The sequence below is a fragment of the Nelusetta ayraudi genome, unplaced genomic scaffold (genome assembly GCF_046127955.1).
Source record: "Nelusetta ayraudi isolate G7.1 ecotype Tasmania unplaced genomic scaffold, CSIRO-AGI_Nayr_v1 ptg000090l, whole genome shotgun sequence".
In the NCBI taxonomy this organism is placed as follows: domain Eukaryota; kingdom Metazoa; phylum Chordata; class Actinopteri; order Tetraodontiformes; family Monacanthidae; genus Nelusetta; species Nelusetta ayraudi.
Genome location: NW_027466140.1, coordinates 1,484,272 through 1,504,457, shown reverse-complemented (window position 1 = coordinate 1,504,457; position 20,186 = coordinate 1,484,272). Strand labels below are relative to the sequence as shown.

Genomic DNA, 20,186 nt, shown 5'->3' with positions numbered 1-20,186 from the left:
GGGGCGCGTCTTAATACAAAAATAAATCTAGTGTAAATAACATTGCTATTCTTGTAATTAAGCACTTCCTAAAAATATAAGTGTTGGTTCCTCGATATGAACATTTTCGATGCCGGCTTAATTACCGCCAATGAGTACTTTTATATAGAAGTAAAGGGAAACTGGGTCATCTGCTTTGGCTGAATGGATGGATCGATTCTTGTACTGGACATGAATGGTGCTTAAGATGACAGTTACTGACACCCCTGAAAAAAGAGAAGATTGGGTCGAAACCGCAAAAACCGGTACCAATGACCACTAAACTCTACTGACATCTACTGGCAGCTGGCAAACCACCATGTTCGAACCTGATGCAGGTTATTGCCATTATCTTTATGACCTGGGGTGCCATCTGGGCAGTTCTCACTTTTAACTTTGGGAGTCTGTTTTTTTTTTTTTTTTTTAAATTCCATCACCCTAATATTATATAGACCATTAATGATAGCATATACATATATACAATTTTGTAAAAAAAAAAAAAAAAAAGAAAAAAGAAAAAAGAAAAAAAAGTCAAATATTTATAGGCCAAGGAAAGACAGTCATACTGTGAAGCAAAACTTTAACGTTAAAAATTTATTACTCAAAAGTAAGACAAAAAAAAGCAGAAACTTTAAAAATTACATAACAGTTACAAAAGTCATTCCTGCACAAATTAAACAACACCTGCCACAAATTGTGCAACCTTTTCAATAAGATGAAACTGACAGCAGTGAGATAACAACACAAGATTAACAGCTGTATGTTCTCATCTTGTGTGCTGTAGACTCTGAATTTGGAAGAAATTTAGCTTGTATGCTACAAAATTATTCAACAATATTTTATCAACATATGTCCTTTTTCCTAAAACGTTTATTTCATGTCCATGAAGCGGATGTCCATGATAAGAAGAGTGTGTTTGGGCAGTGGTCTGGGTGCTGGGGACAGGATTTTCATCACCTGCGTTTGCGTGTCCACATTAGTCACAACAATGAAGCCACACACTGGAGTCTCCACAATGTTTTTTCTTGAACTTTCCTCTCCATCCTCAGCACTGCTCACACTAAGCACATGATATGTAAGGTCTCTGCCAGGTGTCACGGGCACCAGCTTCAGTTGGGTGTCGTCCTGAGACATCCCCAGCGGTAAGCAGGAATCTGGAATCGACGGTGCCCCGATCTTATAGATGCGGACGTCAGAGAAGCGCACTTCAAAGGAAAAAGGGTAGAAGGTTACTCCGCGGAAACCGTAGAAGTATTCCCGTATCTTCTCATCCCGGGTATCCCGTCGGCACTCCTTGGATCGTTCCACCACCCCTCCAGATTTGGGAAGGAGCACAACGCGTACAAAATGAGGCAGGTCTCGTTTTAGTTCATTGTAGAGCCTCTCGTGGTCGAGAACCAGCACGACGTCGACCTCGAAGGCTGAGGCACAGTGGACCAGAGCCTGGTATCCAGAGCCTTTCACCCACCCGCAGGTGTTGATGATGCAACCTCCGACACTGGCCTTTCTGTTCACCTCACAGCGCTGGGAAAACACTTCAGCGAGACACGATGTCAGCTACACATTCAAGGAAAAGAAGAGAGAAAATGTGTAGTTTTAATTTTGGTAATATAATCTGGTGATATTTGATTTTGATAATTTTGATAAGCCACACAACACGTTAAATATGATCCAAAGAATTTGAGGATGTTGCATTTTCTCACCTTGTTGTAAAGTTTGATGTTGGTTCCTGGGGTAGTAGAACCAAAGTGGTAGACCAATGGAGCCTGCACAGAGAAACCCTCCTCTACATCAGCTGGTCGCTCAATGCAAAGTGCTGACACGGTTCCAGGGACGGACACCTTTGAAGAAAAATGTATTAGACACATACGGGATAGCGTTTTTCCAAAGTGCAATCACAAATCGGGAAAAAAAAACTTATATTTAATAATTTTGGATTGCCTTTCAGTTGTCAGTGATGGTTTATTACAATAATCTTGCTTACCCCACTCTGGCCAACATCCAGTTCCACCAGCGTTGGCCTGCGCCCCACTCTTACAGCGTAACTTAGTAGGAGGCGACACACAGTTGACTTTCCCACATCTGTGGGGCCAACAACCATTACCTGAAGGAAAAAATATAAATATGAATATATATATAATCCAGTCCAATTTAGAAGAAAATCCTTGTTAATTTCGTTCTTTTTTTTAACAAGTTTGATTTTTAAAAAGTGATTTTTACCCTGGGTCCTCTCTCGTTTTCTCTCTCTGCTTGTTTTCTCATCTGTTCCAGAGCCGCATGTGTGTTTAAGTAGAGCAACATGGGAGTATCCTTCGATATATAGGCCACCTGTGGGTGAAGATAAAAAACGTCTTAATTTTTAGATTAATAGGGAATCAGAGTCAAATAGTAAATTAATGCGATACAATTGTGCATTGTGACATCTGCAACTGCAAGTCTTTCCATAGGCGCATACCTCTGGTTTCCCGTAAAGATTAACAGTGCAGCCTTGCCAAGTAAAAACTGCAATTTTGGAACCTGGTCCAAAAGTGTACTTCTTGTTGCGGTTGAGCTCTGAGCCAAAAACCTCGGCCATGCCCGTGAGAAGCTCCAACTGGACCTGTTCCGCGGACTCCCCTGACTCCACCTCGAACCGCAGCTCTGTCTCCTTCTCCAGGTCAAACCTGGTGCTGACCTTTCCAGGTACTGGCGCATCTTCACTCGTCTTCACTTCGCCTTCAGTTGCCATTACTAACGAAGGAAATTTGTCAACGCTATAACGACAAAATAATTCATTTTAAATTCCGATTCCGAATTTTTTAAAACAAATTTTTAGAAGGAAAATATAAAGAAGACCACAATAAAGGACTTAAACGTATCGTTAACAAAAACGGTAAAGTTAATAAGCTAACAGGGGCTAGTTTAGCACACACCGCAGGGATACTATCGGAACATCCCAGTGGTAAAAGCGAAATGAAACACGTAAAATACGCCTACAAATATGGGAAACAATCCCACGAATCAGGTAAATATTTCATGTATTAATTTATCATTTCTTTTAATACTTACGACACAATCTTTAACCGTATCGCACTGTGAAAGTTAACTCAAGCGGCACTCATGGCAGTCGCGTAGCAATGACGATTCAAGCCATGTCGAAAATGAAAACAAATGATTGGCTCACTAGTGCCCCCAGCTGGTAAGGAGTGTGATTAACCGCACACACTGTCATACCTTTTTTTTTCTGGACCACAAAAACTCTTATCGGTCAGATGTAGCGTCACAACATGAAAGTCACAAATACTTAACAAGGAGACTCCAGATTTTGCTATCTCCTCATCATTCTACTGTCTTAAATTGATTTAAGATTAAAAACAAAGTTATAAAACCTAAGTACTCAGAGGTCTCATCTCTTTACACCATCACCCTTTGTAAAATAACCAGCTACTTTACACATTCTCTTCTCAAGGAGAATTCTGCTAGCAAGTATGTTTTCTTCTTGTACAATAGAGACGTAGACATTCAAGAATGGTTTATTAGGTTATTATGCAGAACAAGAGAAAAGGCAATATGATACCATCACCTAATATTTGAACCATAAAAACAACAAGAACACAATTTCAACAGTCAATACTTACTTCAAAAAAAAATGAGTACTTCTCAAACGAACAACTGTTTGATATAAAACTCCCTAAACGTTTCTAAAGAGCTGCGCAATAAGAAGATTTATTTACCAGCAGCATACAGTATATAAAACACAAGAACGTGTGTGAATGGGGGGCGAAGAAGGGAACTCCCAGTATGCTCCACTAGGTGTCCCCATGTATCCAGAAGATGTGAGCAGGTGAAGTGTGGATCATCAGAGAAGGGACTGAGAAGCTCCCATTGATCCATCCTCGTCATTCTGCTTTCATCCGTCACATCTTCTGAAGACTTTTCTGATTTTAAAACAAAGAAAATCTCTTTAATCCTAGTAAATCTAAGCATTCACACACATGAAATTATCTGTGATGGTTAAACAAGTGTGGCAGTAAATGGCCACACCGAAAAACAAAATAACCATGTTGCAGTTTTGAGAACAGTATGAGGAGTAAGAGCTGAGAAACAAGAACAAAAACAACTTTTGTTTTGCTTATGTTCAGTGGGTTATCGAGTTGGCCCAGATCGACTGAAACATGGACCCAATAAACAGCAGAGCTTTAAATGTGAGCACAGAAGGAAGTTGAGAAAATTTTTTAAATTAGTTATTGACAAACCTTCACTCCGACTTCAGGGCCTCTTGCAGAGCAGCAACAACATAATCAGGCTGAGGGAACTTTAGCTTTCGTGGTGGACCCTTCTTTATTCCAGTCCACAGTTGAGTTTCTTCAGAAATGAGAAAGAACAAAGAGCCATATGTGGGAATACTGACACAAAGAAAATGTGTTATGTGTGATTTAAAAAAAAATTTAAAGATCTTTTCCATAACAGCCTAATAAGACATTTTAACAGCGAGAACACTGATCTACCCTTTATACAACCTAATTATTATTCTTTCCTGTGCTACTCACCTTTCTCTCCATCCACCAGAGTGATCTCAAAGCTGTTCCTGCGAGGTTTCTCAGGGTTGAGGACCACGGTGAGTCCAGGGTGGGCAGCCAGGAGGGCGGATTTGACCTCCCCGGCATTACGCCCGTACACTCGTCAGCTTTTACTGTAGAAAAACGATCATGGGTCACACATACAAACAACTTAAGACATAAATGAAATTATGTGTTGATTATTTACGTTACAGCAACATGACACTAGACATTATAATGCATATGTACCGCTTATACTAAATATCCCAGAATGATCTGCTGGTATTTTGGCAAATCAATCAGGACAGGACGTTTATTGAAGTATATTATTATTATGACTTTATTGGTTTACTGTTGTTATTTTATTTTGAAATGTATTATTAGCCGGTGGAAAAAGATTCGTGTTGAAATTGAAATCAGAAGGTTGCCAATGGAATAAAGAGGCATACGATTTTTATTTACATTTTATTTATTTCGATGAGATTTTTTTAATTAGAAATTTGATTTTGCGTGTGCGCAATATGAAGACATTTACTGTATAGTCTTAAGCTTTGCTTGTTCCATATTCAGTTTTGAAGCACAACTTGTTTGGGTCCATGTAAAAAGGTTCACTGTTATATCTGAAGGAAGATTTTTGTGTTTGTCTGTTTGTTTTTACAAATATCAATATTGTTAAATGACTTGGCTGTGTGATTCAACTGCTGCCATACCAGTGTTCTATGACGACCCTCTGGCCATCCTGACCGCCCTCCGCCTCTCCTGCTGCCTCTGCCGCGGGCTCCGCTGATGGCTTCTCCACCACCTCCTCTTCCACCGGAGCCTCCGCTTTGCGTTTCCTTCCTCGACGACCTGCTGCGCACATACATGGCACATTTTAAATATTGTAGAGCTTATCATTGTTACAATAAGCTAGATGGCTAATTTTGGTTGGCCTCAGACATGAAAATGTTAAACAACTCCGTCACTAAACCATGTATTTAGTGGTTCATTCATGGTTCGACTCGGAGCTAACGGGGAACCGCTGACTTCAACCGGGCTGAGGTAAAAGAGAGACTCGAAAAGTTTAACAAGTGGCAGCTTGTCACAACCACTCGTTAACATTGTTCCTAACGAGACTCACTTGTTTTCGATGCCATTGGCTTCCCCCCGTGGATCTATCAGAAACTTTGGCGCGACTTCCCAGCTTCTTCTACTTGTTTTTGCCGCGGGCTCTGATCCGGTTTACTGCCACCCCCTGTCCAAATGAAGGCATTACATTTCTTGAGAGCAAAAGTCTTGATTTTCAGGTCGCCCTTTTCGCCATCATATTCTCTGAAAACCTGCATTCGGGTAACACTTTACCAGGATTCTTACCCATGTTTAATTTATAAATAATCTCAATGAATAACACAATCTCTAATAAATCTCCTGATCATCAACACCTTTTGGTTTTAAATCTGCAACTGATAAATAACTCTGCCACACAATTCTTTCTTTCCATTTAATTGTATGTGTTTTGTTTTAATGCACAACAATGACTTGTTGTTTATTCTTGTGAAACAAATTCTAATCCTCTTTTTTTTAATAGAAAAATGTACATGGAAATATTTGTCTAAGATTCCCACCTCTGATCTGGTGGAGCTGCGATTACTAATACAACTACTGCCACGACTACTATACCAGCTACTTCTAATGAAGGGGTAGTTGCTGTTCCAAATTTGAAATAAAAGAGAGAAGGAGTTTCCCCCTCATGATACAATTATTTGCATAATCTACAGACTCCCAGGAAAAGAAAAGTCTGAGAGACATAACACTGAAAAGACAGGGGACGAAGTGAGAGGAAAATCCTGCTTGGTGACAGACGGATGTGTTTGAGTACAGCAAAGTCAACAGCAAATATGGTGTTACCGGAATAGTTACCAAATCCCACCCAGAAGACATGGCACTCACATTTATGGGCATTTGAAAACAAACTGCCTGCCGGACGTCACAGGCTGCGCCTGTGCGAACAAACCAAGGCTATAGATCCCTGCGGAGGGAGGCGAAGTGACTGAGTCACGACGTGCGATCACTGTTCTTTTGTCCAACCAACAGAAGACATGCACATCATCTTGGCCATCCAACCACTGACGGCCTTGCCTGTCTTGTACTAGGACTTTTTTTTTTAGGCAGCGTATGCCGGCTCGCAGTGTGTTGTGGTGTATTTTTAGCTGCGTGCGTAAATCTGCTCCTCAGAGGAGCAGACAGACTGTTGAACAGATGTGCCCAGTATCCTCCCAGCTCTCCTCCTCCTCCGACTCTGACTAAAGACCGGATTTACAGAACCCGTCGCAGTCCTGCTGCCATTTGTCAAACCAGTAAGCTTCAGGCAGATTGTTCTGTGTGTACACACGGGATTTATTAGGGTTGAGCTTGCCCTTTCACAGCAGGTGTAATCAGGTGTTTGAATTATGAAATTAGTCTGTGCTTCTTCTTCTTCTTCTTCTTCTTCTTCTTCTTCTTCTTCTTTCCACGTTTCCAATACATTACAAATACAGACCAAAAACACAAATAAAAGCATGTGATTACCTTACATGTAGACATGTATTTTTAAAACTTTTTTTATTGATATCTCTTGTCTAGTAATAATACAAAACAATCTCATCTCTTCTTATGTTTGTTTCTGCTGGTTGTGTTTGATTTATTGTATGGTTATTGTTTCTAATAAAAAAAAAAAAAAAAATTCCAGTCAGAGGATCTCCAAGTTTCATAGTCTCAATTTTCTTCTAATTCCTAATCCACTTTGTGCATAAATTCATGGCCTGGAAATCTGTTCATCCTCCGTATTAAGGAATGGGAGTCTGTATGTTAACTGCATTAACTCCATTATAGCACAATGCCAACAACCTCTCTTTTTCATTCACGTCACAACCTCTGACGTCAGTGAACGCACTGCTCTCAGTTTGCGATGGTAAACGCGCAACAGATGCCGACGCCTAGCAGCCAACAGATGATCTTGGCTGATTAGTACGTTGCCATGTGGGCAGCGGGCAAGCCTGACAGGCAGACAGACGAGAGTGGCAACGATCGGGGGACAAAGACTAACATGAAAGGCAGGCGCAAAAAGACAAGGGAAGAATGAAGGCGGAGACAAGAAAAGTACAGAGTCGGAGGAGAGTGGGCACAAAGTGCGATGAGCGGGCAACATCAAAGTCTGATGGCTTCAGAGAAAAAAAAGTTCTGCCAATGGGCCCCAACACTCTTACTGCACTGGAAAACGGTGAACGTGTCCTGTGACCACCCAGGGAGACACTTTCACGCGCAGGCCAAACGCCTACAATTCTACTGTGAAATGGAGTAAATGAAAGTATGGGGAGGCGTAGCAACACTGCTCACGGTCTTTGTTTTTGATGTGCAGTTCCTAGAGGTTGTAAACACGGACAGGCAACGCTATAGGGGACGGATTTGTGTCATCGGCTGCTGCCATCTGGACTCTTCTGTGAAATTATGACCCTTGCATAATGCATGCTTAAATAGCCTCTGATCTTTGCTTTTCATCCTGGCAAGATGAATCATTCAAATAAAATAACTGTTTCACGAATATAGGTGATGTCACAAACGGCCCAAAACTGGATGTAGGGCAAGCAAAAAGATGGGCTTTCCTCATTTAAATATTAACGCACAAAAAACTGTAGATTTCCATTTAGTAGAAGGTCTACAGTCCAGAAGGTCTAATGATACGAACCGAGTTAAAAACAATTTGCTCTGCAGGCTTTTGCTCATTTCTATTGATTCATTAAACATTTTGTTGGCCTAAAATGGAGATGAAGTGATCGATGTGGGTTGTCGATGATTAATCTTCTGCAAGATGGGCAGAAGTGAAGGAATGTGTCACAGAGGGAGGGAAATAAAGGTGAGAAAACAGGAAGCAAGAGCAGTGACATCAATGTTAAGTGTCAAGATGATGAATAATTTGTGTGCCGGATGTGAAAAAAGAAGAAGGAGTGATCGGAGCTGCTAATTCGAAATGTATTCATGATGGGCTTGCACCTGAGACAGCGTGCGTATGTGTCCTGGTTCTTGCAGTCATGTGATAACACTGATGTATGGGAGAGTTGCTCTGTCGACGCTGTGCAATCATACTGTGCAACACTGTCACACTTTCACCCTCCTGTTTCCTGCTTTCTGCCCCTTAGCTGAATCATATCTGCACAGGCCCGTGATGCCAGATCCTCAGAAGAAGACACTCACACAGCACACACACACACACACACACACACACACACACACACACACACACACACACATACAAGCACACATAGTGTTGATATATCTTCCTCAGCAAGTGTGAGTTGCACTTGCGCTAAGGCAAAAATGCTATAAAGTAATCTCAAACTTTGCTGACTATAAATTAGACAGTTTTTCCTTTTTATTTAATGTATATCAGACACAGATTATTTTTAATTGATGATAAAATGGCAGAAGAAACAAATAGCTGGATTAATATTATTGAGTTAAAATAGGCAAAAACGTGTAAAAATGTGTAACAAACAACGCAAACTTCAACTGTGATGTGTGATAATTCATTAATACATTGGCTCTACTGTAACCATTTAATTAGTGTAACCATTTAATTAGTGACCTGATAACAATGATGAGATGACACGTGTACATTTTGGTTTAGAGATTTATTTCTATTCACACACAAAAAAAACAACCTAATAAAATAGCATGTTTTATTATTGGAAAAATATCTGATCTAACAGCATCACAGGATCTGCTGGGTTTAAATGCAAAACAGTGAATTGATGGTTTTGGCTGGTAAATTATGGACTCACAGAAATTTGGGGTTAATGAGGACAACATAGCCTCTTTGAGAAATGCAGAGAGGACAAATTTGAGTGGACACTGAGCTGAACAGATTTCTGGGCAAATGTGCTGTCCATTCTCCAAAAACAACGGTGCTGATACACTTGCTCTGTAATATTGGGCAGATGTTTTGTTGTGCATGGTTGTCTTGACGGTCTGCTGTTTGTGTAACTGTAAAATGTACCCAATGAGATCATAAGACAATCAAAGGATGTAAAATAGCACGTTAACAATGTTAATTTGAAACAGTTTCAGGTCATTTTAAAGGACTTTTTTTATTCAATAATCAGTCAGTGCAAAATCAATACACACATCCTGATACATAGCTAAAATTCAGCCCAACTGTTTTCTGTGACATATGTACATCAGACTTGTATTCAAACAGAATGACAAAGGTCGTATGTGCAGAAAAAAAAAGACAAATGCAAATAGTCACTATAAAAAGTAGACCTAATCTGATTAGTCTGCGCAGTGCATACACCGATAAACTACTGTCATTGGTGTATGATGACCTTTCCTACACACACAGCAAGTCCAAATCACACACACACCCATAAACTATAAGAATCTAGAACATTGACCATTTCTCTTATCTTTTGACAGGACAGGAAAAATGTGATGCGTGATAAGAATTTCTGAACTGAACAGCTCTATCACCAAAAGGTAAAAATCCAGCTTGTCTAAAGTACAGAGTGAATTAGCAGATACGGCAGCTGCGTGTGATATGTACAAGTGTGGGCGGTTGCTTCCTGCCACCTCCGGGGTCAAACAAGTTTTTTCAGCCTGACGGAGGAAGAGAAGGCGATTGTTTTTGCCAGCAGATCTTCTCTGCCTTCAGTGAAACAGAAACTCCAGCTAAACGGGAGCGGGATAAAAAGTGCTTGTACGAAATGACAAGCGCGTGCTTGTGTGTAGAAAACACTCACAGACCGATGACAACGCCTGCGTTGTTTGCCGCTGCGATTTCAGAATATAGGTTTCTGCCTCTGTACCATGTATTCTTAGTGACTTAGTGACCCTCACTTGTTAGAGCCTGTTCTAGTCAGTACCAGTGACTTTAACATTCTACTCCTGCTCATCGTGAAGTAAAACCGGTATTTGATCTTCCTGCTGTCTGTCTCCTGTGTCAGTGTAGCACTGCCCCGGTGAATTGAGGCGGCAACCGAAAGGAATCAAGATCCAGCTTTTCGCTCAAGAGTTGGAAAAAAAGGCATGAGGAGAAGTCAAAGGAGGAGGAGGAGGAGAAAGCGCTGAGGAAAGAGGCTCAGCCGAAAAGAAAATGGAGGGTGAATGTCGCTATGGAGATGGAGAGGAGGCGGAGGAGGTGGAGGAGGAGGGAGGACTCGGTGATGAAGGGTGAGGAAGAGGCGAGAGCTGTGCTGTCGAAGCCGAGTGGGCAGTCCAGGTCAAAGCAGGGGATGGAGGAGTCTTCGTTGCCGTAGTTGGTCCAGTATTCTTCTTGCTCCACTTTGGGCAGCGCCGCCTCGTGCTCCGACAGTTCGTACTTGGCGAAGGCCTCGGAGGGGTTCTTGGGCAGGAGCTGGGGCTTGCCAACAGGGAAAGGGAAGGACTTGGCCGTTTCTGAGCTCTTCTGGTAGGACGACTTGGATGAAGAGGCGGGCTTGTGCTTGGAGTACCACCAGCGTGTCTTGGTGCTGAAGGTGGTGGTGGTGCTTCCAGCCAGAGAGCCGGGGTCGGGCATGGGGCAGAGCGCAAAGTCCAGCTCCCGGAGGAACCGGAGGTCTTGGCCTCGGCGCTGGGAGGGAGACATGCACATGAGCTCGGAGGAGGAGAGGCGAGCCTCGCGGAACCACTCCCAGAGGCCGCGGGCCTCGCAGCCGCAGGACCAGGGGTTGCTGTTGAGGCGGAGGAACTGGATGCCCTGGACGTCCCTCATGGCCTGGCCGGGGAGCTCGGCCAGGGAGTTGTTGAACAGGTAGAGGATGGTGAGGCGACCCAGGTCGCGGAAAGCCTTGCGGTTGACCTGCCTGATGCGGTTGTCGTGGACGAGCAGGCGGTCCAGGTTGACCAGGCCTCGGAACACGTTCTCTGAGAGCGCGCGGATGCGGTTTCCGTGCAGGAAGAGGTGTGTGAGGTTGACCAGATCTGAGAACAGGTCGTCCTGCAGGAAGTGGAGCTGGTTCTCCTGGAGGAAAAATCAAAAAAATATACACAAAGGATTCAGCTGTATGCTAATGAGTCGTTATTAGCATGCTTACCATTACTTGGTATTTCTTTTATAGTGATTATATTCAGCTGATTATATTAAAAATTGCTAATTTCACTATTAAATGGCTTTAAAAACATGTCAACAAACCTTAGTAGAGAAGATCTATTGCTATTAACACTAATAGGATGCATGAAAACATGCATCGCATTAGTGAGTCGCTTTATACATACCTGAGGAGAAAAAGAATCTGCTTTTCAGATGTTACAAGTGTCCTTAATTAACTTATTTCAATCCGCCAGTCTTCTGTTTTCCATCCTGCTTTAACTCCCTGATTAAATTCAAGACATACATTCCGAGCAGACAAGATTCCGACGGAATCTCATTAATTCCATATTAGTCTCAAAATATTGGTTGAAAAATTCAATCACTTGTTTTTTTCATGACTGCTTTGAGCCACATTGCTTTAGATTTACTATCATAAATTCAGGGAAAGATTAAATGAAATACCCTCACAGTTTGTTTTACCCGCTGGTTTCTTTTGTTCTCTATCTGGAGTCACACAAATCCATCAGCCTTGGATGAAAAGCAAGAGTCAGAACTGCTCTGAGAACAGCTGAAAGCAAACGAGTGGGCTGTTGCTTTCCTTTGTGTATTATGCTCTCTTTCATAAGCAAGCCGCGTGCCATTTCCTGATTAATTTTTTCATCACAGAGAATTTATTTGAGCCTGGGTAAAACTGTGAGCAAAAACAAAATGTTTTCCTGCATTTTCAGTAGTTCCGCCTCAAGTGGATCACTTCGCTGGCTGCTCGTCTAAGTGTTTTTAATACAAATGTTTAGTTTTTACAGTTTGTATTTTGCTGTGTTGTGAGCAACATAATTCATTTGAGCTAATGAGTAATGAGTCGATTCAACAAGTGTTTGTCTGCGCGAAAAGCCAACTAAGGGGAAGCAAGTTGGAGAAAATCTAAATACATATTTCTATCATTATGCATTATTATTGTTGTCTGACCTATTTAGATTTTATGGACATGCATTACAATTATGAACAAATACATTTCTCTGCTGGCTCTCTGTATTTGAGTTCAGCTGCTGCCTCTATGTGCGTATTTCTGTGTGAGTCTCGAGTGAGCATGTGTATTTAATGTCTGTCACTATTTATTTATTTTTTTTATTTTTATTTTTTAATGTTTGCGCCTGCTGTGTCTACCTGCAAGTAGAGGAACTGCAGGCTGTAGAGCTTGTGGAAGAGGTCATGGGGGAGAGCCGCCAGCTTGCAGCGATGCATGTGCAGGCTCTGCAGCTTCTCCAGGCCCCTGAACGCTCCACCTTCCAGGCGCTGCAGCGGGTTGTCACCCAGGTCCAGCTCCTCCAGCACCCTGAGGTTACTGAAGGCTCCAGATTCAATCCATGTGATGTTGTTGCCATATAGCCAAAGCACCTGCGTAGGATTAAAAATAAAAGACCGAAAAACGGAATAAGAAAAGAGACGCAAGAGAAGAATTTTGAAGAATTCAGCAGATGGTAAAACCATTTAATTACCTGCGTCTCGAAGCCAAAGGAGTCTGCGCGGAGCTCCGTGATGCGGTTGTTCTGCAGGAAAACCCGCTGCGAGTCGTACGGCACGCCAGCCGGCACGATGGTGAGGTTCTGGGACTGGCAGCTGACCGTCATAGGCGTAGGGTAACACACGCACAGCTTGGGACATGCTTCCACCCCGCCTGGCTTCAACACCACCAGCCACAGAACCAGCCAAAGACAAAGCCCACCTGGAGAGACGGATGGAGTGGAGGTCGGCTCGGGTAAATACTCCAGCATATTAGCAGCAAAGTGCCCTGAGAGAGGAACATTGCGGCGCTGCTGCAGGTGCATCCTGCCCTGAGAGAGACAGAGTCCATCTGTCAAGCCTGCCACCTGTCGCCACTGATTCCTTTTAGCGCCGCTGCCCGCTCAATCGTGACTTGCTCACGGCTCCCAGAATGTCAGGATTCATATATAATTCACAGGATTACATTACACAAATCCTTCATCCTTTTCCAGCATCTCGTTTTACATAGAACTCCTAAACGCCGCTTCCAGGTGGTTCCAACTTTGGATTTTATTCGTTTTTTAAACGAGAGGGATAAAAAAGAAAATTGGAACGAAGGGACTAAAACATGATGAGGGCGAATCGTGCGCAGTGTCTGTTTGCACCAACACGGAGATGGTTTCCTAGTTCTCATCTTAATGGGGTGTTTCCGCTGAAAGGTGCAGAGGGTGCACGTAAAAGTGGTCACCAGACCCGGATCGGTTTCGGCTCTCATCAATGTTGCAGCACCTTGTTGGCACGGCTCAGATGGCGGCGCACAAAAGGCGTCCAACGCGGGAAAAAGTACACGCATTAAAGAATAATGAGGTTCCCATTCAACTGACGTGCGCAATATTTTCCAGCGGCTCACCTGGTGACCTCTGGACAGGTTGGACAAGAGAAGGAGGATTTAATCTTTTGACTGATGGGTCATTTGATATCTTTATGGGTGGCTCTTATGCTAAAATCGTGTATGGGCTGCATAAAAAACATATTTTAAAAGGAGTTAGGGATGTTTTTGCAAATATATAATCTGAATTTAAAAAAAAAATGGTAAGATGCATTCCATCAAAGGATATTGGTAGCAGCCAGAGAATGCACTCCTAATAAGCACTGCCACTTCATTCACTCTTTCACCCCACAAACATTTTTTTTTTTGCATCTGCAATAATTTCAGTTTAGTTGACCTTATTTTGTTGAAGAGGTTAAAATGCATGCAAAGCCAAGATTGCAGGAAAATCTCTGCACAACAGAAATATAACCATAAAGCGGAAAATAAAGTTTTTAAAAATAAAACCGGCACATTTCAAGAGACGCAGTTTGCAAGAACGTGACGACAGGTGGTACAGTGGTGCGCCCATGCGAGCAACAGTGCAATTTTCGAGGTACTTACTCTTGAAGTTGTGAGCGGTGCAGATCTTCCTGGACCGACGCGACTCCATCTCGAACCAAAAGCCGAACGCGAGTTAGCCTGAGCGGCGATGTGATGTCTGCCTACTGCTGCTATCTCTGCTGCGGTTCAGCTCTGGTGGGACGAGAGGTTGCTGCGGCTCCGAGGAGTGACGGAGAGGTGTCCCGGGGAGCTCTTTATACTCGGTCGCCCACACGCTGGAGGACGGTGGAGGAAAATCTCTACGTCACCGGGAGGAATGGGGGAGGACCGCCGGAGGAAGCGACATGAAAGGCAGCAGCGGACGGACCGGGTGAGTGGACCTGCCCACTGAAACAACACACGGATGTGTGTCAGTGGTGGTGAGACCACAGGAGAGTTCTCCTCCGCGGATTTAAATTGCAAGTTTGAACCATCAAAGAGACTAAAACGAATTCCTTAAAGAGATTTGCCTTGTGCCTCGAGTGAGATCAATTTTTTTTTTTTTTTTTTTTTTTTTTGAGGGAAGAAGAAGAAGCGGACTGTTGACGATGTGGGAGGAAGTTTCTCGGGCCTCAAATGAATCAAATGACCTTAGGTGAAAAGTAGATATGGCAGTGTTTTACTGATGTTGGCTCACAGCTGCCAAGGATGGTTTTTAAAACTAATTGGACAAGAGAAAAAAAACAAACAGATTCTATCTCATTTTAGTGCATTGCAGGAGGAGATCATCCATCCATCCATCCATCCGTCCATCCATCCGTCCATCCGTCCATCCATTCATCCATTTTCCATCGGCACGTCTTCAGATCTAATTATCGCTGATGTCCTGGAGCCGATCCCAGCTGTCTTAGGGAGAAGGCGAGGTTACACCCTCAACAACCAACTAGAGCCAACACACTGATGTTCATCATCATTAACAACAACAACAACAACAACAACAACAACAACAACAACAACATCCACACTCACACACACACACACAGGCAGAGTTTAGAGTTGCAGGTTTGCCTGATGTGCATGTCTTTGGAGAGCTCACGTCGACACGGAGAGAGTGTGCAAACTCCACACAGAAGGTCAGAATCAAACCCACAGTTTCGCTGTGGTGTGACAGTGTAAAGGCCCAATAAAAAGGTGTGTTATTAGAGCAGGTTTTTTTTCTCGCAATTTCAGTTCTTATTTTTAACCCCTGACATCTGTATTCTATCGATTGGTTTTACCATCCTGTTGAACGTGATGCTTTGGAAACGTGTTGCTGTGACCTTCCTCCTTTTCTCATGAGTTCACTCACAGGCTAAAGATTCGTAAAATAATCAAAACATAAAAAATACTCCCCCATTGTTTACAAAACATGGGGGAATGAAAGGTAACACATTGTGTTTACAAACTTTTCATAGGAAAATCATTGACATTACATTTAGTTTTTTTTGCCGTTGCTACAAGCAGATGTCTAGGCTGCGATGGGGGATGTCGATAACACAGCAATGAAAAGTCCTTGCCTCAATTTAAATATAGACAAACTTCTGATGGCAGAAGGTGATGCAACGGTGAAGGTGCAGCGCAGCAGGACGTGGGATGGGACACGAAAGGTCTTCGGCATGTGGTATAGCCAGAGCCATGGTGAGGCCAGACCTTTCTTTTTCTCACTTGTGAGTCCTCTTTTCATGGCGGGGGTCACGGCCAGGCCTGCCATGAGGCCAATCGTCTGTTCCCCCCAAGGAACACATCATGCGGGCCTGTTGCGCGGAGGCTGCGAGCGTGACTTATGCACCCGTTGGATCACACTGTCACTGTGTAAATTGGGAGATTTGGAGAGGTCTTCACGGGGGAACAGATGAGGCAGTGAGTTTGCGTGTGTTTGTGTGTGTCGTGTATGTTTGAGTGTGTGCCTGTGTGTGCGCGAGCATACAACACATGCATTCACACTGTTCTTGGCTTGGTGATATTGTGGGTGGTGACCAACTCACTGAAATCCCCCCCCCAGTGTAACAACACACACACACACACAGAGTCACTTCAGGACCCCCTCTCCCCACCCCCCACCACTTATTCTCTCATTCGCCTCCTGTTACATGACAAATCTGTCATGAAATGTCATGATGTGTGTGTGTTTGCTACATGACACCCACAGCTCCGGCCCCCGTAAAAATGTTGCTTATGTCAGGGACTTTTGTCACTTTCTCCCAAGACAATGTGAGAAAATCCAAAATAGCCTGAAATCCAGTGGGTTCTGATGAAACAAAAGTCCGCCGACTCTTCTGTTTCTTGCTTGATCTTGAATGTACAGCACGTGCACCAGGAAGGACTCACCCAGCTGACTTATGCAAATGAAAAACAGTCGTCTTCATATGGAATGTGATGGCTTGCTATAAAACTGCATTTGTAAAGATATGATGGAGATATAAATGCTAAAAGTTTTTTTTTTTTTTTGCATTCCTCGAGTCCAAGCTAACAAATAAGGGCGATAACAAAATGTGTGCATGATTCAGACACACTGTGGGTGTCATTTGGGACAGCCGTGGTCTGACAAGGCTTTGTCAACGAGGCAGTACGTCAGTTGACATTTAGCTCCGCAGCAGAGGGTGTAAAGTTCACACGTGAAACAACAGGCCAGTTAAGGTCTTGATTACCCTCAGGACATGCAGATGAGGTGACTATCAGTGATCAGTTTCTCCTGCACGTGGGATATTTGCCATCATAGGTTTTCATTTTTCTGCCCGCAGGTATTTTACAGCCCACTTGAGATCCACAAAGTGAGGGAAGATCTAATGAAGCGTGACTCGCAAAGAAGCCTGTAAGGAAAGGGCGAAGTCAGAAGCTTCGAGAGTGTTCTGTGTGAATCCAGTCCAATATTAAAAACCTTTGGCTCAGCTGCAAAGAATTCTCAATCCTGATCAAAGTGACAAAACATTTAAATGGCGAACAAAAGCACAAGATGAGAAACAATCAGTGAAGAAAATTTTAAATTTGAGAAAAAGAGCTACATTAATTAAACTTTATTAAGGACACAATAGTCCATAGCACAAAGGACAAGCTTGAAAAGACAATCAGATACAAAACAAAACGAAGAGGAGAACAAGAGAAGGAATGTTTTTTTTTTTTTTTTCTGCCAGAAATGTAGCTATTACCTACTCCTTTTCCATGTGCTGTCCCTGGGCAGGTACTCAAAAAAATCTAAAAATATTTAAGGTAGAACAATATTCATACAAAATAAAAGCACACATAACAGTTATCCAAAACATATAAAGCATTTAAATAACCACACAGTATATTCGTCAGGTAATTAAAAAAAAAAAAAATCTGTTCAAAATCAGATCACAATCTGTATCATACTTAAATTATGTTGCAATTGATGGTTAAACAGTATTTTTTAAGCCATGAGAGAAAGAAAAAAATAGAGATCTGAACAGGTTTCCTTGTGGAGTTTTCATCTTCCTTGCCCCCAAAGTTTGACAAGCAGAGCTGACCCATGGGCCAAAATCAGACGCATGTTGATGAGACGAAAAACAGACGCTGCCGATCCAGCAGTGTGAACTGGGAGCTGAAAACTAGTGAGTAGCTCAGAGAGTTGCTGCCGTAGTGGGCAGAGGAACCTGCTGTTGTGTGGGAGAACATGGCACATGGAAGCAGTTAGTGGAGCAGGATCTTTCCAAGATATGTTAATGATCAGACACCAGCCAGGTGTTTCTCCTGCTTTAGTGGTTGAGGCAGCCTTCATAGAGCACCCATGGTGGCTCACTCCCAACCCTCTGATTCTATGAATCCTATATATATAAGAGCAAGACAGACACAGTCCACACATGCTGTGGCTGTAGCAAATGGTGATAGTCAGTGGGGGACTGCAGTCTGCAAAAAAAGATGAAGAGATATTCAGATACACGTCTGACAGATACAAGAACTGAGACTGCGGTGCACTGTGATGGCACTTGTAACATTTCTCCATTGTTCTTAAGAGTTAGCTGCAGTATTTATATATTTTTTTAAATTAGGAAAAATATTTAATATGGAAGGTAACATTCTCACTTCTTTAAGGAAGCATCAGTCAAGTCATAGAAATGTTGTCAAGGATTAGAAAGGAAGTTAGATTTATTTGTTCTAAAATGTTTATTCCATTCAATTATATAAGTGATGTATCATTTCACAGAGGAATACTTTGCTACATTGCTTGGTAAAGTTAAAGTCCCAGTGATTGTCACATCCCCAAGGATGGAAAATTTGTCCTCTGCATTTGTGCCACGCCAGGGAATCATTAGGTCATCTAACCCCACAATTCCAACCCCGAATACTGAGTGCCAAGCAGGAAGGCACTGTACACCGTTTTTACAGTCTTTGGTTTGGCCCAGCTGGGGATCCCACATTATAGTTAATAGTTTGTTATTTCACCTGATAAGATGCATTAAAAGGGAAAATATTCCATTGTCTTTGTCCTCATCTGGTTTATTTCTTCAAGGGAAAATAAAGAGAGAACCAAAATTAATCTCATCATGTTGCTATAAAAAAAACAATGTCTCTCTTTCTGTTCGTTGTTGTTGTCATTGTTGATTTTTATAGTTATGACACAAAGCAGAGATGACTGTCCAGAAGCTCATCTGAGCCAAGAATAAATAAATAAATAAATTATGAGATCGACGTAGTTTCCCCCTATTTGGTCTCATCAAAAAGAACAAGTCAGAACATTCAGAATATGCATTCATCATCAAGACATTATGGGGATTCTACGTTACACGCGCGCACACACGCATGCACACACGCACGCATCAAATCAACTCTTTGACGGGCAGCTTATTTTTGTCCGCCGACGCCTCCGCTCTTATTTCTGTCACCGACTTGTTGATGCAAGTCCGCATTAAATCGTTGACACGCCGGGGTTGTGGTCACCGATGACGTAAGTCCAAAGGGACAGCCGGTGCACATGTTCCCCCACAGAATGTGGCAGACATCTTGGATCCATCAAATTATTTCTGGGCTCACTGCGTTGTCACATAATGGGGTGACAGAGCGAACCTGAGAGAGTCTGTTGTGGGGGAGTGTCCCTGTTATTCAATCCCCACAGCAGCACCACAGCACGGGTCGGCCGGCCCTCGACACGTGAATGTCTTTCTTTTTGTCCTGTCAGCCACCATCCTCCTCGAGATGACCTTTGAGATATTTTAGCAGGAAAATTGTAGAGAAGCTTCACTGCCACCAAGTGGCAAATACAGACTGACACAGAATGAGGCCCTCAGTGACACTCTGCATGAATCCTGCGCTTAAGTTGGAAAAATCAACAAAATTGTGCTGCTGATTCAAAAAAAAGGTGTGCACACATTCATTAAACAGCTCAATGAATCACAACATTCCATTTGTTTCACTTTAATGACTGCATGCATCAGTGCTGATAAGCAGTCCAGTTTAATCAGTTTCACACACACATAAATGTATACATACTCTCTCTGTATGTGTGTGTGTGCTTTAATAGTGAAGTTATATTGTTACTCAGACTCCATATCGTATATGAATTACACCCCGCTGAATATTGTTTATTTTGAACCATAAAAGCCACCGTAAAAAATAATCACTTAATCATAAAAAATACATCAATTATTTGCCCATTCAGCCAGGGATATCCCTTTGGCCGAATGGTTAAGCGTGCATGGCTATTACCCAGGAGTCTGGGGTTCGAAGCCCACCTGGGACCTCTGCGCCTTGCCACACACTC

At 42.7% G+C, this 20,186-nt stretch overlaps 3 protein-coding genes across 4 annotated transcripts; all 3 read right to left on the bottom strand.

The window, feature by feature from the left end:
* Positions 1 to 597: 597 nt before the first annotated feature.
* On the bottom strand, positions 598 to 3,085 carry clp1 (cleavage factor polyribonucleotide kinase subunit 1). Its single transcript, XM_076046539.1, has 6 exons — positions 3,067 to 3,085; positions 2,474 to 2,771; positions 2,239 to 2,346; positions 2,003 to 2,122; positions 1,722 to 1,859; positions 598 to 1,575 (listed from the first exon to the last, which is right to left on the bottom strand). The coding sequence occupies exons 2-6, from the start codon at positions 2,744 to 2,746 to the stop codon at positions 889 to 891; spliced, it is 1,326 nt and encodes a 441-aa protein (XP_075902654.1). The 5' UTR covers positions 2,747 to 2,771; positions 3,067 to 3,085; the 3' UTR covers positions 598 to 888.
* A 431-nt stretch (positions 3,086 to 3,516) lies between these two features.
* selenoh (selenoprotein H) lies at positions 3,517 to 5,816 on the bottom strand. 2 transcript variants are annotated; one of them, XM_076046540.1, is made up of 4 exons: positions 5,677 to 5,816; positions 5,267 to 5,408; positions 4,548 to 4,690; positions 3,517 to 4,362 (listed from the first exon to the last, which is right to left on the bottom strand). In XM_076046540.1, the coding sequence occupies exons 1-4, from the start codon at positions 5,690 to 5,692 to the stop codon at positions 4,256 to 4,258; spliced, it is 408 nt and encodes a 135-aa protein (XP_075902655.1). In that variant the 5' UTR covers positions 5,693 to 5,816; the 3' UTR covers positions 3,517 to 4,255. The 2 variants fall into 2 exon arrangements, with proteins under 2 accessions (XP_075902655.1, XP_075902656.1); XM_076046541.1 differs by having other exon boundaries at positions 5,267 to 5,405; positions 5,677 to 5,790.
* A 4,396-nt stretch (positions 5,817 to 10,212) lies between these two features.
* On the bottom strand, positions 10,213 to 14,677 carry rtn4rl2b (reticulon 4 receptor-like 2b). The gene is made up of 4 exons (XM_076046507.1): positions 14,513 to 14,677; positions 13,095 to 13,321; positions 12,763 to 12,993; positions 10,213 to 11,529 (listed from the first exon to the last, which is right to left on the bottom strand). The coding sequence occupies exons 1-4, from the start codon at positions 14,559 to 14,561 to the stop codon at positions 10,648 to 10,650; spliced, it is 1,389 nt and encodes a 462-aa protein (XP_075902622.1). The 5' UTR covers positions 14,562 to 14,677; the 3' UTR covers positions 10,213 to 10,647.
* Between the last annotated feature and the right edge of the window lie 5,509 nt (positions 14,678 to 20,186).

What these genes read in the sequence shown, in the direction of transcription:
- clp1 (XM_076046539.1), bottom strand. Translation starts at nt 2,746, where the DNA reads ATGGCAACTGAAGGCGAAGTGAAGACGAGTGAAGATGCGCCAGTACCT. An exon ending in AAAACGAGAGAGGACCCAGG is followed by an intron (nt 2,123 to 2,238) that starts GTAAAAATCACT and finishes TTTTTCCTTCAG; the next exon opens with GTAATGGTTGTTGGCCCCAC. An exon ending in TGGATGTTGGCCAGAGTGGG is followed by an intron (nt 1,860 to 2,002) that starts GTAAGCAAGATT and finishes TTTTCTTCAAAG; the next exon opens with GTGTCCGTCCCTGGAACCGT.
- rtn4rl2b (XM_076046507.1), bottom strand. Translation starts at nt 14,561, where the DNA reads ATGGAGTCGCGTCGGTCCAGGAAGATCTGCACCGCTCACAACTTCAAG. An exon ending in CCTTTGGCTTCGAGACGCAG is followed by an intron (nt 12,994 to 13,094) that starts GTAATTAAATGG and finishes AATCCTACGCAG; the next exon opens with GTGCTTTGGCTATATGGCAA. An exon ending in TGCAGTTCCTCTACTTGCAG is followed by an intron (nt 11,530 to 12,762) that starts GTAGACACAGCA and finishes TTTTTCCTCCAG; the next exon opens with GAGAACCAGCTCCACTTCCT.